Here is a 16,526-nt window from a genome sequence, read left to right on the forward strand (position 1 = left end):
CATGTGATACTAAGAAAAAGGTATATTCTGTTGCTGCTTGGTTGAATACTCTTCAGATATCTATTAAGTCTATTTTTTAAAAGTATGGTTCATCTCTAACATTTCCTCTTTCTTTTCTATTTGATGTCTTTGTTATAGTGGGATATTGAGGTCCTCTGGTTTATTTGTTTAATGTTTACCCAATCTATTATGTCCAGTAGTATTTATTTTATGAAGTTGATTGCATCAGTATTCACTACAAATCTTTTTATATTTGTAATTTCTTCCTTTTGAATTATTCCCTTTACCAACTTGTAATGACTTTCTCTGTCCTTAGCAGTTTTGAGTATAAATCCATTCTCCTCCTGCTTGTGTTTGGATTTCTGTTTCATGGAATATTGTCTTACATTTTTTATTATTACTCTTTGAATTTGCTTTTAGATTAAATCTACTTCTGTTACACAGTTTGTCATTGAGTTTTCTTTCTTGATCCACTCTGTCAGTTTGTGTCATTTCATTGGGGAATTGAGACCATTCACGGTGAGGGTTATTACTGAAAGGTATTGACTTATTCCTGTCATTACATTATTTTCCTTTTGCTAACAATGTCCACTTCTTCCCTTTTTCCTTCTACTTAACTGCAGTGCATTGTTTCTATTAAGCTTTTGATATCTTTGGCTTCATTGTTTCTGTCCAGGATTTCTGTGAGAATTTTAAAACATAATTTTACAGGTTATTTCAATCTGGTTTGGAAGTTGTAGACTATTAGGCTTTAAGCCTTTTACTCTTCTAGCCTTTAAGATTGGTGTTGAAAAATGTGCTATTTTTCAGTCTATTTACCTTTATAAATGAAATAAATTAAGAGAATGAAAAGACAACCCATAGATTGGGAAAAAATTTTAGCCATTTGACCCCCAGACCAAGGACTTATATCTAGAACATATAAAGAATTTAAAAAACCATCAGGCACCCAAATTCAAAAGTTTTAATCCAAAAATGAACATCTGAGATACATAAGTACTTCTCAGATGGAGAAATATGAAGGGCAAATAAATATTTGAAAGAAATGTTAAACATCATTGGTCTTTTGAGGAATACAAATTAAACCATCACTGAGATTCCATCTCATACCAGAAAGAATGGCTATGATCAAGAAATCAACCAATAACAATTGTTGGAGGGGCTATGGAGAAAAGGAACCCTTCTCTACTTTTGGTGGGAGTGTACACTTGTATAACCACTGTGGAAATAAGTGTGGAAATTCTAAAAAAAACACTAGAAATAGAAGTCCTTATAAACCCAGCTATTCCCCTCCTGCTTACTTACTTAGAATAATTCAAAATGTCATACCACTGTGATACACATGCACCCATGTTTATAGCAGCATGATTTGCAATAGCTAAATCTTGGAAACAACCCAAACTCCCGTCAACCAAGGAATGAATAAAAAAGATGTGGTCTTTATATACAGTGTAATACTGCTCAGCTATAAAGAAGGATAAGCTTGAGACTTTTGTAGGTTTTTGCATGCAAGCTGGGATAACACTCATAAGAGAAATAAGTCACATGTTTAAACATCATATTATCTCCCTGATGTCAGGAACTGAAAGAGTAAATAAGATCCAAAATGCACTATAGATATTGTAAAATGGGAAGAAACTGTTCAAAAGGAAACTGGATGGGAGAAACGAGAAAGGAAGGAAGGGAAAAGGAAAAAACAAAATACAAGATTGTTATACTATTTTCTCTTAGTTCGTTGAAAAGAAGAATTTGTGCTAGTATCATTTGGAGAATTATTTATGCCTATATGTTATACTCTAACTACTTTAAAGATAACAATATGCAATGTGTTAACTATTGCTATTCTTCCAATATTTTGTTATGAAATTTTACTTTTTTCATAAAATAAAAAGAAATAAATGACTGACAGCTTTTCTCAAACTATTTTTAGGACTCTGTCCTTCTTTTGGACTTCTAGGATTTTGACTGTGATGTATCATGGATAAGTTATTTCCTGACCATTACTGTTTGGTTTTCTATATAGCTCATTTATATGTATGTTTTTATTCTTTCTACATATTTGGAAAAGTTTGTGTGCTATGACTTTTTTTTTGCCATTGTGCTGTCTTCTGAGTTATCATTTATTCCAGTTAATCTTAGATTAATTGGCTTTGAGTTATTTAGCAGTGGTTGGATCCATTTTCATGATCCTTTGTTGTTTTCAAGGTATTTCTGAGTAATTGGTCACCAGCATCAGTTCTGTCATACATTGTCCTCACATTTGTTACTGATATTGCCCATACATTCAGTAGAGTGTATAGTCTCTTGAATTTCTGTTTGGTACCTTTTTCATGGATTCATATGTTTGCTAACCCAGTCATTATATTTGTATCTTTTAAATAAAAATTCATCTAGATTTTAATTAATGTCTTCTGTAAACTACTGTAACTACACTGTTGTTAATGACATAAAGGCAATCCAAATATTGAGATATGGAGAGAACCTATGAAGAACAACAATTATGCCACCCTGGCAATAGCAACTAAATCAGCAACAATAGCAGAAACAAAGAGAAACTGGATATTGACATTTCATAAATACCAGTCATGTTTTACCCTTATCCTTAGAAAAGATGTCTCTAAGTATAAGACAATTCAAGACTATAAGACTATAATATAAGACTAAGACAATTCAAAATTGAACATGGTAAATGTATACTAAATATAATAACAATGGAAAATATTCCATTAGTAATAGAAAATGTTCAATAGTACTAGCATATAGTTAACTATCTAAAAATTAATAAAGCTTCACATTTATACAGCCAAAACAGAGTAGGTGGGCTGGGGACTAAAACAAAAAAAAAAAAATGTGTAAAATTATGCAGTAGAAAATGACATGGAAGAAATAAAGTGAAATAAAGGATCCCACTATGGATTAAAAATAAATTAATAGAATTACATAAAGATAACAGAAAATAATAAACAAATAATGAAAAAAAGAAAAAATAAGAATTAAACAATTAAAAGAGAAATAAGAAAATACCCTAATCCCCTAAAACCCAATGAAGAAAAAGAGAAAGAATAAGTCAAAATATTTTCTCTGTATTTTTGAATTGGTCCTGTTTTGAAGCCCAGCAATATGGTTTTCTGTATCTAGCTTTATGGCACAAGCTTTGTGATGTGTCCTCCTCTTTCATAGCCACCTCTATCTATTTACTCCCTTGGCAACCATTCAAGTTAAGGCATGTCCTTGCTCGCATTGGTAGAAAATGATCACACCTATAATCTGTGCTGGATTGGACAGCAGGATAATATTTCAAGCAGTTTGCTAAATTTACTGCCAACACTTTAAGTCCCAGCTGCCTCTGAATGCCACACATGCCAAGCCTGGCTTCTCACCATGCAGGATGGAATTTCATATCCTTCTGGCTTGAATTTAAACTTCTTGGGGGATCTAAGTCTAACACACATCTTGTTCATGACTCTTTTCCATGACTATCTGTCACCTGGTCTCTGTGTGAGGATAACAATGCAAATTTTAAGGTTAAGCTTTGTTTTGTTTTGTTGATTTTTATTTTTTAAGGCAGGATCTTGCCGTGCAGTTCGACAGGCCTTAAACTCACTATGTAGCCCAGGATAGCCTTCAACTCATAGCAGTTCTCTTGTCTCATCTTCCTGAGTGCTGGGTTTACAGGTGTGTGCCACTACACCTCGTAAGTGAAGTTATTTTGTAGTTATTGTGTAGCTCAGTCTTAAATACCCACCCCCTTGTCAAAATCATGTTTAAACAAACAATCTCTGGCAATAGGAGAACATTTCACTGGATTTCTTTTCCATCTCAAGTGTGGCATGTAGAAGAAGTCTTTTTCAGAGTGACAATTCCATGTTGTTTTATAGTTTAAATTAGCTGTGGGCTTTCCTAGGATCTAGATCTGCTGGCCTGGCCCCCTGTTTGTCCCTGAAGTGCCAGGCCCTGTAGGTTTGCCTTGTGGCTGTGGAAACAGATTCCCGTCCCTGAGAGCCGGGGTGTGCTTGCACACTGCTTTGTTCTTTTCTATGTATTGTTCTGTTTCCCTAGCTGCTCTGTAGTTTCTAATTTTCCTGTTAGTTCTGTTCTAATTTGTAGAGATTTACTTCTTTTTTCTGTTCATTAAGTTGTTATTTTATAAGGTATTTGCATTTTGGGTCCTGGAGAGGCTGCGCTTTTATATTTCAAAGTTAAAAAAAAAAAAAAAAAAAAGAAATAAAAAGGGCTGATGATGTATCTCAGTGAAAACGCCCTTTGTCCCATCCCCAGCACCATAAAAATTATTGGTCCTAATGTATTTGAAATTGCAAATACAGTTTTTTTTTAAAGTTGTGAAATTTAAAGTGTGCCAAAACTGTAGTATACATAGTTGGATACATGTAGCATATATTTTTATATTATGTATAATATAATTAAAAATCATAAGGAATGAAAATATAGGTCACAATCCTTAAACTAGCACTCAAGAAGTGCTAGATTGCATCCTCAGCATTACACACACAAAACTTTAGTCACATTTAATATTTTGCTACATTTACTGTATATTTTTTAAAAAGAAAAAGACATTGAAAATCAGGTTGGAATTTCTCATAATTTAGAGAAAAATAGCAAATTTTATCTTGTTTTTTGTTAATGCTTATTTTGTTGGCTTGCAATATGTAAAAGGTGCAGGTATAACAATATCACAGAGTGCATAAATTATTGACAATAGCAATGTACATGTTGTATTTTTCTGGAGGCTTGGAAATCCAGGATCAAGGGCTTTTTGTCATGTGAGGGACTTCTTGCTGTGTTATAGTATGGTAGAAGGTACAGTGTTTCAGAGTGAGACATTAACCTTGCATGTATATTATGCAGAGAGGAAAGAGAGAGAGAGAGAGAGAGGAGAGGAGAGGAGAGGAGAGGAGAGGAGAGGAGAGGAGAGGAGAGGAGAGTTGGAGGGGAAAGGGGAGGGGGAAGAGGGGAGGGGAGGGGAGGGAAACGAGAAATATTTGCTGATGCCTGTTTTATAACTAACTTGCTCCCACCATGAGAGCCTTAAATCATTCATAAGAGTAATACTGTTATGTCTTACTTATCTTTTAAAGTCTTACCTTTTAATACTGCCTCAATGGCATTTAATTTTCAACATGGTATTTGAAGCAGATATTCAAACTTTAGCATAGTATATTTATATCAAAATAATAACAAACAATGTTTATTATTCATTTAAGTACATACCGGTCCCTGTAGGGTATTATTTACTACCTCATTTAAATAAGCCATTTAAAAATAATACCATTCTTATGTTTAAAACTAATGTATAAATTGAATCATTCTCCTTGTATCCTAAAAATTGCTTTTATATGCAGTCTTTTTGAGATTTATCAATGCTGATATATGAAGCTCTACAGTACATTTGTTTTAATTATAATACTATTATATGGGCATTTTTTGGGATAGATATTCCAAAATTTATTTATTCATTCCACTCTTGCTGGACATTTAGGCTGTTTGTGAGTTTGTTATAATTACAAATATAGTTGTTATTTATCTTTTATTTTGCTAGAATTTATTTTGGATAGAATTACAGATTACTTAGATTTTTTCCAAATTACCTTGCAAAATTTTTATACCAATTTATACTCTTTTTACTTTTTTTCTGCTTTCATACTCTCACTTTATAGTTTCAATACTTTTTTTTAACTTGCATTTCCTTATGTTTCATTTCATGCATGTAGTCTCTTTTTGAGTTTCTTCTTTGAATTGTTTGTATTCTTTTCATCTTTCTTATTTTGCAATTTGTCTTTTTCATATGACAGTACTTATCTTTAGAATTTATATGACTTTTTATTTAACAAATTTTGTATCTTAATCTTTCATTGATTATACATATTACAAATATTCTTTCAAGTTCTGTGACATTGCTCTTAAACTTTATTAAAAACTACTGTTGTATAGAAATTTTTAATTTTATTAATTTTTTTCTTTTATAGCTTTTATCTTAAAAATTTTTTCTAGGCCTTACAAGATGCTGTTATGTATTTTTCTACAAGGTGTAAATATTTGCTTTTAATATTTAAGTCTTAGTGAACCAGGATTGATTTTTATATTTGATATGGCATGTAAACTCATATTTTAGGTTTGCTTTAGATTTACTATATGTCCCTGAGCCCTGTATTTCAAAATCTATCTTTTCATGATAGATTCTTAAACTACTTTATGAATATCTTTGTGAGATACAAAAATATTACATAATGAATATATAAGATGATGTATTTGTAGATAAATATATTCCCATGAAACCATCACCAAAATCATAGTGTTACATATATATATATATATATACCCAAAGGTTTCCTCCTGCATTTATTTATTTATTTATTTATTTATTTATTTATGATAACACTTAACATAGATCTGTTTTCCAGGCAAATTTTAAGGATATAGTACATTATTGTTAACAGTAGACTCTGTACTATACAGTAATCTTGAGAATTTAACTTAAGACTTTGACTAACATTTTCATCATGTCAGTCCTTGGAACCACCATTCTTCTTTCTGAATCTATGAATTTGAATATTTTAGATAGAAAACAAATATATTGTTTGTCTTTGTGTGTCTGGCTTATTTCTCTTAGCATAATGTCCTCCAGATCCATCCAAGTTATTTCTTATCTTTCTTCTGTTTCATTAGTCTTTCTTTTCTTAATAAATTTTATTAATTAGCATGAAACATGCTGTTTCTTCCAGTCTGAGCCTGAAGTTCTTTCATTTGTTTTGTTATACTTTCTTATTTCTTTGTATTTACTGATAGTTCAATAATTTTATTGAATAAACACTCAATAAAATTTTTCTTCATACCGTAACAGTGTAGTTCATTAGTGTAGAATTAAAATATTATCAAGTTACATGTATTTGCATAAACTTGACAGAGTTTTAATTTTAATGTCTTATATCTTATATCCTAGTACTGGAGAATTTCAGAGCATATTTCAGTGTTAAGGTATATGTTTTGAGTTCCAGTTTTACTTACTCAGATTTTCTCTAAAAGTATAACTACATGTTTTCTGACATTTTAAGCACAAATATATCATCTGGCTAAGTAGAAATTTGTACAGCTGGCTTCTGGTAGATTTTCATTGTAAGCAGTTTTAGAAGAAATTCTGTGTTGAAGTCTGAGCATTATTAAATTTGTTGGAAATCACATTTTCTGAAGAGTTCTTTTAATAATCACTTCAGTTCAGTAGTACTTCTAATTTTGTAATTACTGGAGATTGAATTGAATTGCATCTACAATCCTTTTTTATTTTATTTTATTTTATTTTATTTTATTTTATTTTATTTTATTTTATTTTATTTTATTTTATTTTGAGAAGGGCTCTTTCTAAATTGACTGGTTTGCCTGGAGCTAATAATCCTTCTGCTCCTTGGTAGCGAAGATTACAGCTATGGGCTACTGGGCCCAACAATACTTAAATATTTAACATAGATATACCTCCTCAAGACTTAAGTAAGAACTTCTTTTTTTTCTGCCACACAATGGGGTTCATGTAGGTCCTAAGCAGGATCTGGGAACCTCGGATTACCTCCTCATCCTCTATAGAGTATGTTGTTTGACTCTAGGCCAAAAAAGAAAAAAATTTAGAGTATGTCAGTGAGAACAATAGGAAGATTTAGTAGCCAGATATGAAGTATATACTCAGAGAGAAATGAGAATGCAGGCGCTGAAGAGAGACACTATGGTCTGAGGTTAGGGATATATATGTGCTGAATTTTACAAAGTGTACAAGTAAATAACATGAAGAACCATGCCTTGATAGTTTTAATAATAAATCCTTTTGTAGCAATCCGATCTTTACTTTTTGTACTGATATTTTTAATGGCTGAGATAATAAAGTAATGTTTGTGTACAAAAGATAGAGGTTATCTTTATTAAAATAATTTGAAATTTTGTATTTGTGATAATCACTCACTATGAGCAATACTTCTACCTTGTGTGACATATGAAGCCATAAACAACCTATAACATTTAAATGTTTTACTTTTATTTTAGCTTTTTGTATGGATGCAATTGGAAATTACTTTCCTGTGAATTTATTTTTTCAAGGTGCTCAAAGTCCCATATGTAAAGTAAAATTTTTCATGGAATTGTTTTAAAATTATAAGAATAGAAATGTTCATAGTAAATGAACAAGTAAATGCAATACAGTACATGTTTAAATATTAAAGATTAAAGTTAATGTTTTCAAAAGAATTTTTAAGTTATAAAAGTAGGATACCAAAAGGTCTACCTTGATAGTTGTAGATTTTTAACTGGAATAAAATGCACCAAAATGTTAAAATCATTTCTCTCTAGAGATAATAGATGACTTTTACTTACTTTCTTAATTTTATGTATTTTCTGGATGTCTACAATGTTAATGCTGTACTCAAAAATTAATATTATTTTAAGGAGTTAAAACTTCTTTATCTATATTTTCCTTTTTTTGTTGTTTGGAACAAAGATTTATATTTTGCTAGTCTTAACTAGAACACTAGTATTTAATGACAATTTCAATATGAGTGTAGAATAGAATTTTCACTTTTGTTTCTCAGGCAGCTTTTATTGCAAGGTAAATATCAGGATTCTACTTTTTCTTTCCCCCTACAGACAGCCTTTTGATTGATTATCAGTTTACCTTTAGCTTATTACAGGAAGATGATCGCCACCACACTGCCATCAATTTCATTGCCAATCCAGAACAGGTAAAGAAATATTATCCTTTGTAATGTAACTAGATTTTTTTCAAGGGACACAAACTTTCTGTCATTTTTCATAGACAGTTTATTCCTCAGAATTATAATATGCTAGACCTTGTAAAAAAGGTCAATCTGATTTTTCTTGTCATAAAATTTAAATATCCTCATGATTCAGGGAGTTTGTGTGTTCAGTATTTTAGTTTTGCAATAGTGTCCACAATTTACTTCTTAGATTACTTTTATATATACTTCAACCTTGTGTAACATATGTACCCATCAATGGTAGATTCATGGTTGTTAATATTAATTCCAAACTGTGGGCTTGAAGAAATTTATTATAAGTTGGATATCTCACTGAAAACTTGAAAATAAAATAATCTTCCTATCAAGTGTTAATAGTAGTGTCATACACATTTGTCTAGACTGGCTACAATTCTGTTTTACTTCTTCCTACCATCACTGCATCCTTCAATGTCCAGAAACCCTTCAGTTTCCAGAAATGACTACTGTGTTAAATGCTCCTTCTTTCAATTTTATTTTTTACTGTCATGACCAGTTGAATCCAAAGGCCCGGGCATGAGTTTTGATGATGAACTGCAGTGAGGAGGGTCCCTCAAGGATGCTGTAATAGCATTTTTTGTAGTTCTCTTTGACTAAGCATATGTTTGTATATTGGGAGCAATGTCTAAAATTATTCTGAGTCACTAACCAAGGCTTCCTGCTTATCCTATAAGGAAATAAAAATAAATGGTAGGTAATTTGATATTTATATATTTCTTACATATTGAAAATAGATTTAATTTAACCCATTGAGGATCTCTTCTAGTTAGTGGTTTTGTGTGAACAATTTCTGGAGTTTCTGTGTGACACAGTCATGTTGAACTCATCCATATCTACCAATATTTTAAATTGATTGGCTTCATAATTTTCAGAGATATTAATGATGCCTTGATGACATTAATGAGCTTTTCATAATGCTAAATGGTTTTTATAGGTCTTAACTTATGGTACCATATATTTCAATAATAGCTACATTTTAGATAGATACTGGATGAATGGATGTGGTGGCACATGCTTGTGATCCCAGCACTTAGAGGCTGAGGCAGGAGGATTGCCATGAGTTTGAGATCAGACTGGACTACATAGTGAGTTCAAGCTAGTCTGAACTACACAATGAGATCCTGTCTCAAAAAGAAAAAGGTTATAGAATGAACTAAAAATATTAGTAATACCAAGAATTTCTTGAGGGCGCTTCTTATATACCCATTTTAGAGAAAAGATAAAGTTATAGCACAGATGACAAAAGAGAAGATTATAAAGTCTTCCTTGGAGTTTATCACACAGTAGTTTTTTCATTTAAAGGCATAAATTAGATCTATAATATAAATGACAAATATACCTGTTCAGTTTAAAAGTTATATAATTCACAGAGTTTGGAAATTTAGCACAATTTAAATCAGTAGGCTAAATTTTATGTATGCCGTATATTTTCACTTTCTTAACTGTAATATTTTCTTTTCTTGGTAGTCAAACAAAAATTTGGATATTTCAATTAATGCATCAAACAACTTTAATCTCAACATTACATGGTCAGTTGGCTCAACAGGTAAAAAACTTTTGGTGTCAAATATCCTTCACATGTGTTCCTATATGGAAAATTCTCTAGCATGTTTTATTGTTCATCTAAACAAATAAAAGCTTAAAAGTTGCGTAACATAATCTTGGTGCTGTTATTGATAAAAATGACAATATGAGCAACTCTACATACTTTGTTAACTTTTACTATTGTTCATTTAAAATTAGGTGGCTAACAAATTGTTCTACACCATGTAAATTTTTAAAAAATAGCTGTACTATGAGATGCAGAATTCTAATTCAGAATTACTTTAACCAATGATGAGACTGAAATTCCAATTCATTGTTAGTGCTATACATTTATTAAACTTCCTTTTTACCTAAAAAAGAAATTCTTTTGTCCAAACTCATAAAAGCAAGCTTCAGTGCTGAGAAGAGTACTAAAAACCTACATAAATATGTATTCCACAGTAAGATTTATTCACTGAAATTATCGACTTTAAAAAATGTGACCATGAAGAAACTCAGATCTTTATGTTGAATAACAAATTTGTGTGCTGGTCTTTAAATACTTTTATTTGGATATAAGTTTCCAGAATCTACATATTAAGAAGGCATACAAGCTTATTTTAGGGTAGGAGATCGATTTGAAATTAATTTCATTACTGAGTATACTAATTTAATTATTTTTAAAGTTCATTAAGATGGAAGTCTTGTTAAAATTTTGGAAATGCTTTGATCCATTTGGTTTATTTTAGTAAATATTTGTTAAGTGCCCAATCTGTATTTAACTAATTGAGCATTTAGCTCATGTTTTAAATTATGGCATCCTCCCAATTTAAAAGTAGTGATGGTTCAATTTGTTGTAAGACAAATAAATTGATTTTCTTTCCATTTTTAATTGGATTCAGATATGTGACTTTTTTTTTTTTTTTTTTTTTTTTTTTTTGGCATGGCCTATTAAGTGCTAAATAGAGGGAGCTCAGGTACCATCCAGGCCTGAATTCCAAAGAGTTTACTGTTATTAGTGAGTGATAAACTTGGTGCAGATTCTTGAATCTTTCTCAGGATTCGCTTTCAGTTTGAAAAATAGAGCAGTGTTTTTGTTAGAAAAGAATGTCAAGTCTCAAAGTCAGTTTGAGACTATTACATTGAATTTAATCAATGCTACCATTTTTAATGTAATTTTTATATACTAAATTTATTTCTATTAAACATATGGGAGATTTATTTTCTTTGTCTTTCAAAATTGTAACCATGGGTTTATTTTGATAATTACATTTTTATAAGGCCAATTATAAAAATAAGTATATTAACTTTTTAAATTAATAAAGATCCCTATTTTCTAGTATGAATAATTTATTTTGTTATGGTTTACATTTAGCTGGAACCATATCTGGGGAAGAGACTCCTATAATTTCCCGGACTAATATAAAAGAATACAGAGATAGTTTCTCTTATGAAAAGTTTAACTTCAGAAGCAATCCTAACATTACATTTTATGTGTATGTCAGCAACTTTTCCTGGCCTATTAAAATACAGGTAAGTGTTAAGAACTTTTATTTATAATGACACTTCAATATTTTCATTATAAATGAATCACAATTTTCTCCTAAAAGGTGATATATTTTTTTGACCTGAACAATACTAGAATATCTACCAACCTTTGACAGTCTGTATCAAAAAATGTCTCCATGAAAATACTCTTAAAAATACTATCAAACCAACTAAAAATGCATTACAAATTTCAATAAAGATTAGGTATTAAAATATGCAGCAAAATTTGAAGCAACTAGGACTTTTAAGTTTTCTGATTAATTTTACACTTAATATACATACTCCCTTATTACCACTACATTTGAAATCATATACTTTATTTTAATAGTCTTATTTTTTTGCTGTAGTATATAGGGAATGTAAAATAATGTTACTAAAATTTTAGGATTAGCAATACTTAGACATTTGCTTTTTAAAGACTATTGCCTGCTATTATTGATTTATTAATTGATGCTGTCTTTGTGTTGTAATATTTCATTTTTACTTTGGCTAGTGGCAGGCTACTGAAGATTTCAGGCTTGTTTCTAGAAAATATTGGAATGTTCCATCTGGAAATAGTCTTTCATACAGTGTTGATAATTAGGATTTGTTCATTTATTCTTTTGTGACTAACTGATTAAATTCATATTAGTTTATCAGGTAGTTCATGTATGCTAACCACTATACTAAGCTGTTATTTTTAAAACATATTAAATATTTTCAGATTATTGCTTCCTTTTTATATTAATAAATGACAGAGTATATTCTATGAATAGAAATATTTGCATGTTTTATGTCAATTTTTATATGGTCATTTATAGGAGGGTTGAATGATTATTAAAATTATATATTTACCATGAGAACACTTACATAATGGCAACTAAACTTCAAAAAATAGTACAAATTTTTGTTCAGTAACCTTAATTATGGGTATTAATTTGAGATTGTTTTTCATTGAACAGTGTTTGACTTAGATGCTGATGTAATCAGAAAAAGAGCAGAAATACTTTCCTGTACATAGTTTAAAAATACTGACCAAATTTTATGTGACTTATTCAAGTTATTATAGGAAAAAAGGCTCCTCTATAAATCTTACTGAGAAATTAATTCAAATTGATATGACTATTGTATTGCTAATTATTTCCTGCTCTTATTTCTTGGGTATATAAATATACTTTATTTTTAAGCCAATTACACTGCTACTTTAGCATGGAAGTAAATATTTAATGGTTAGAAATTGACTTTCAAACGTGTATTTTTTGGGGGGAACATACTAGTTATTTCTTCTGGATACAGAACCAGAATTCATCTTGTGAAATTTAAATATTCTTTTCTTCCAAAATATTCTTTTCTCTCCAAAATAATGAAACATAGAGCATAGTTCAGATGGTCAAGACATGTAGAACCTAAGTTGCACTCACTACAATGCCCATTATCTTACTGATATAGAATGTCAGACTAAAGCATATGATGCGTTATTTCAAAGACTATTATTATGCACAAAACTAGAATATTTTGATTGATTTTAGTTTGTCTTTTTTTGTTTTTACTTGACATTTTTATCTTCTAAAGAAATAAAGTACCCTAATTATAGTATTTACTTCTTAAGACTAATACATAAAAAGTCATATCTTCAGTTTTTGTATATCAAATTTTGGTAAGATTTTCTAGAAAAAAAGAGTTCTATAAACTGTTAGCTATAAAGATTCTAATTTCAGAATTTTTGGAAGATTTTTTATAGTAGTAGATTATCTAGGAATAGTTTAATGAATGTGAAAATTTGATCTTATACTAATTCTATCATATTTGATCCTCTCAACTTTTTGCCTTTTTAATATTTAATATTGAATGTCAACAAATTATTATCTTATATAGGTCTGAATAAATATTTGCAGTTTTATTATACAGAATTTAGTGGTCTGCTATTATTAAAGATTGGTAACTCAAGCATCTTTCTGAAAGTATAGTGTAGATGGGTTTTATAAAAGACTGAGATAGTGTTTTTAAATGTAGAATAATTACAGCAATTAGTCTATAGTGGCATAGAATGGTAGAATGTGAAATATACTGTATTATTTATTAGAAGTCAACTTTTAAAGGACTAATATTCCATTTTATGTACAGATTTTAGTATTTATTATAAAAACATTCTGTACAATATGTAAATTATTTTGATACAGCTTGTGAACTTTCTGCTTTATCCCATAAGAACGTCACATAAATCAAGACTTACATGATAAAATCTTCCCAGAAAACTTCCTGACATTTCTGGTTAGTGTCCTGCAAAGCTAATTATCATTTTCACCATAGTCTTATGTTGCCTTTGTCTATTGTGAACTTAATATGTGCTCAGAGTATTCATTCTTATAGATGGAAAATTTATGATATTCATCATTATTTAAATAAAATCTTTCAATTTCTATGCAATAGAGTTTGTCCTTTTAAATTCCTTACAGTAAGACTATAAACATATTTTATAATTAACTATTGAAGACTTAGATTGTTACAAGGTTTTGTTTGTCTTGATGAAATAGAACAATTATTATTTATATTTTTTGGTGGAAAGATTTTTCATTTGTCTCAAATATTTACTGAACGTAATATAGGAAAACTTTTGACTTTATTAGAGACTGCAAAGTTTTGCCACACTGATTTTTAACATTTATGCAGTTTCCATTTTTGAGAATCCTGAGTGCTTCAATCATTTCCATCAACACTTCATATTGCTTATCTCTTCTTTCATTTTACCCACTCATTATGTTTACATTAATAATTCTGAGGTATTAACTTCTATTGTTGCAATTAATTGTATATTCACACATTTCACTATCAATATATGGATCATTTTAGTAATGTCACTGTTTGATGCTTTAGTGTAGTTTTTTTCTTATTAATTATTAAGTTCTTCGTATATCATTAATATCAGTACATCTGATATATGTATTGTGAAGATCTCTCCCTGTTACATGGTATACATTTTTATACTTTTTGTGTTTTGAATTTTAAAGAGATATTACATTTTCAATCTTAATTTTATACTTAGTATTTTTCATTGTCTTCTTATTTCTAGGATTATTACTTGCTGTTTAACTAGAACAAAATTATTGAATACTTGCAATTCATTTGTGGATATGAATTTAGTATAAGCTTTGCCCAGATGTTTCTTCACTGAGTGTTAGTGTTTTACATTGCAGGATATTAACTTTTAGCCATAAATTTTAGTAAATGACATATCCTAAATCTTGATTTTTTTTAATATTTTTGCTCAAATGGGATCTTAATACTAATAGACCTTATGTAGATTTATTTTTCTGAGTTTCTTTTTCCCCCATCAATGCCAGCCATACTCTTTGGTCAACTAGATATTATTGTTCACTTTCTGATAGATTTCTTTTCAGAAATTTTGTCAGTTTTTTTTTTGAAATCTACTTGACAAATTAATTTTTTTTATATTTTAGGTGAATAATATGGTGTTTTGATATAAATGTACTTTTCGTAAAGATGTCCAAAATCAAGGTGATAGACATAGTAATCATCTTATGTATTTAAATATTTGTGTGTGTTGCTGGGAACAACAGTTGCTAGGGAACTTAAGCTCTGTTTATTTAAATTAAATTGTTTATTAACATTGAGAGATTGTATTTTCAAAAGCTATTATTGTTAGATTATTATAAATTGCAGATTTCTAGTAAGCCTTTTATTTATTGACTCCTTTTATTTATTGTGCTTTTTTTGGGTACTACATTATTATTATTCTGGTTTTTAATAAATATTACTTATTATAAACATATTTTAACATGTTTCTTATAGATACAGATTCTGAACACTCTTTTGGTTGTATAAATATTAATCATTTTTATATGCATTGTAGGTCCATATTTTATAAGTTATGTAAATCAAATCTTTTTTATGTTTTCCTTTTAAAGTTTTGTTATTGATTAAGAACTTGGTCTTCTCCATTTCATTTCATGTAATATGAGCTTAGGTATTTTTAAATCTTTTTTACACGCATATGCTTTTGTGCGAGTGATTTCTTTTTATACAATGTAACCTGAGCGTACACTTTAATATTCTAAATATTTGATTTTGCCCATTATTTAAAAATACACTTTTCCCTCCTTCAATGAATTGTAACATTTTAAATATATTTTTTAAATTTTATTTTAAAGAGATTAAGACAAAAGAGGATAGAACAAAGCAGATCAGAGCAGAACAATGTAAGCAACACAGTGCTTCACCACAAGACAACTGGATATTAACAGTAGCCACCAAATGTCTCTTTCTTTGAAATAGTTGAACATACCTTCAGATACAATAGTATCAAACATAATAAAATAGTATAAAACCATTCAAGAGAATTAAAATATTAGAGGTCATTCAGAACCAAATAACAGAAAATCAATGATGGCTACTATCTTATCTCATTTTCCATAAAATTTCTTTATACTATAACACATATTAAAATCCAATAAGACACAACATGATAAAAACCAATGCAAATAGAAGAACAAAAGCATGGTAGGACTTCAAAGCAAGATGTCATTAAATCAGCAATGGCTGCCATAATGTCTTGTTTTGTTCAAAATAGCTGTTCATACCATCACTATAGTTGATGTTTTACCATAGTGAAATCAAAACAGGATAAAGCATTCCAACTAATGAATGAAAAGATAAGGCTTCAAAGCA

General features: G+C 29.5%; 1 protein-coding gene across 7 annotated transcripts in view; it reads left to right on the forward strand.

The window, feature by feature from the left end:
• The window catches only part of Atrnl1 (attractin like 1), an 833,524-nt gene that overhangs the window by 319,712 nt on the left and 497,286 nt on the right, over positions 1–16,526 (forward strand). For all 7 annotated transcript variants that reach the window (XM_063244803.1, XM_063244801.1, XM_063244804.1 and 4 more), the window contains exons 22-24: positions 8,641–8,735; positions 10,257–10,335; positions 11,689–11,846. In XM_063244803.1, coding sequence (XP_063100873.1) covers positions 8,641–8,735; positions 10,257–10,335; positions 11,689–11,846 — 332 coding nt within the window. The remainder of the gene's footprint in view (positions 1–8,640; positions 8,736–10,256; positions 10,336–11,688; positions 11,847–16,526) is intronic.

This window comes from Cavia porcellus, unplaced genomic scaffold (genome assembly GCF_034190915.1).
Source record: "Cavia porcellus strain 051 isolate PalLab524CR breed Dunkin Hartley unplaced genomic scaffold, mCavPor4.1 scaffold_2, whole genome shotgun sequence".
Taxonomy (NCBI): domain Eukaryota; kingdom Metazoa; phylum Chordata; class Mammalia; order Rodentia; family Caviidae; genus Cavia; species Cavia porcellus.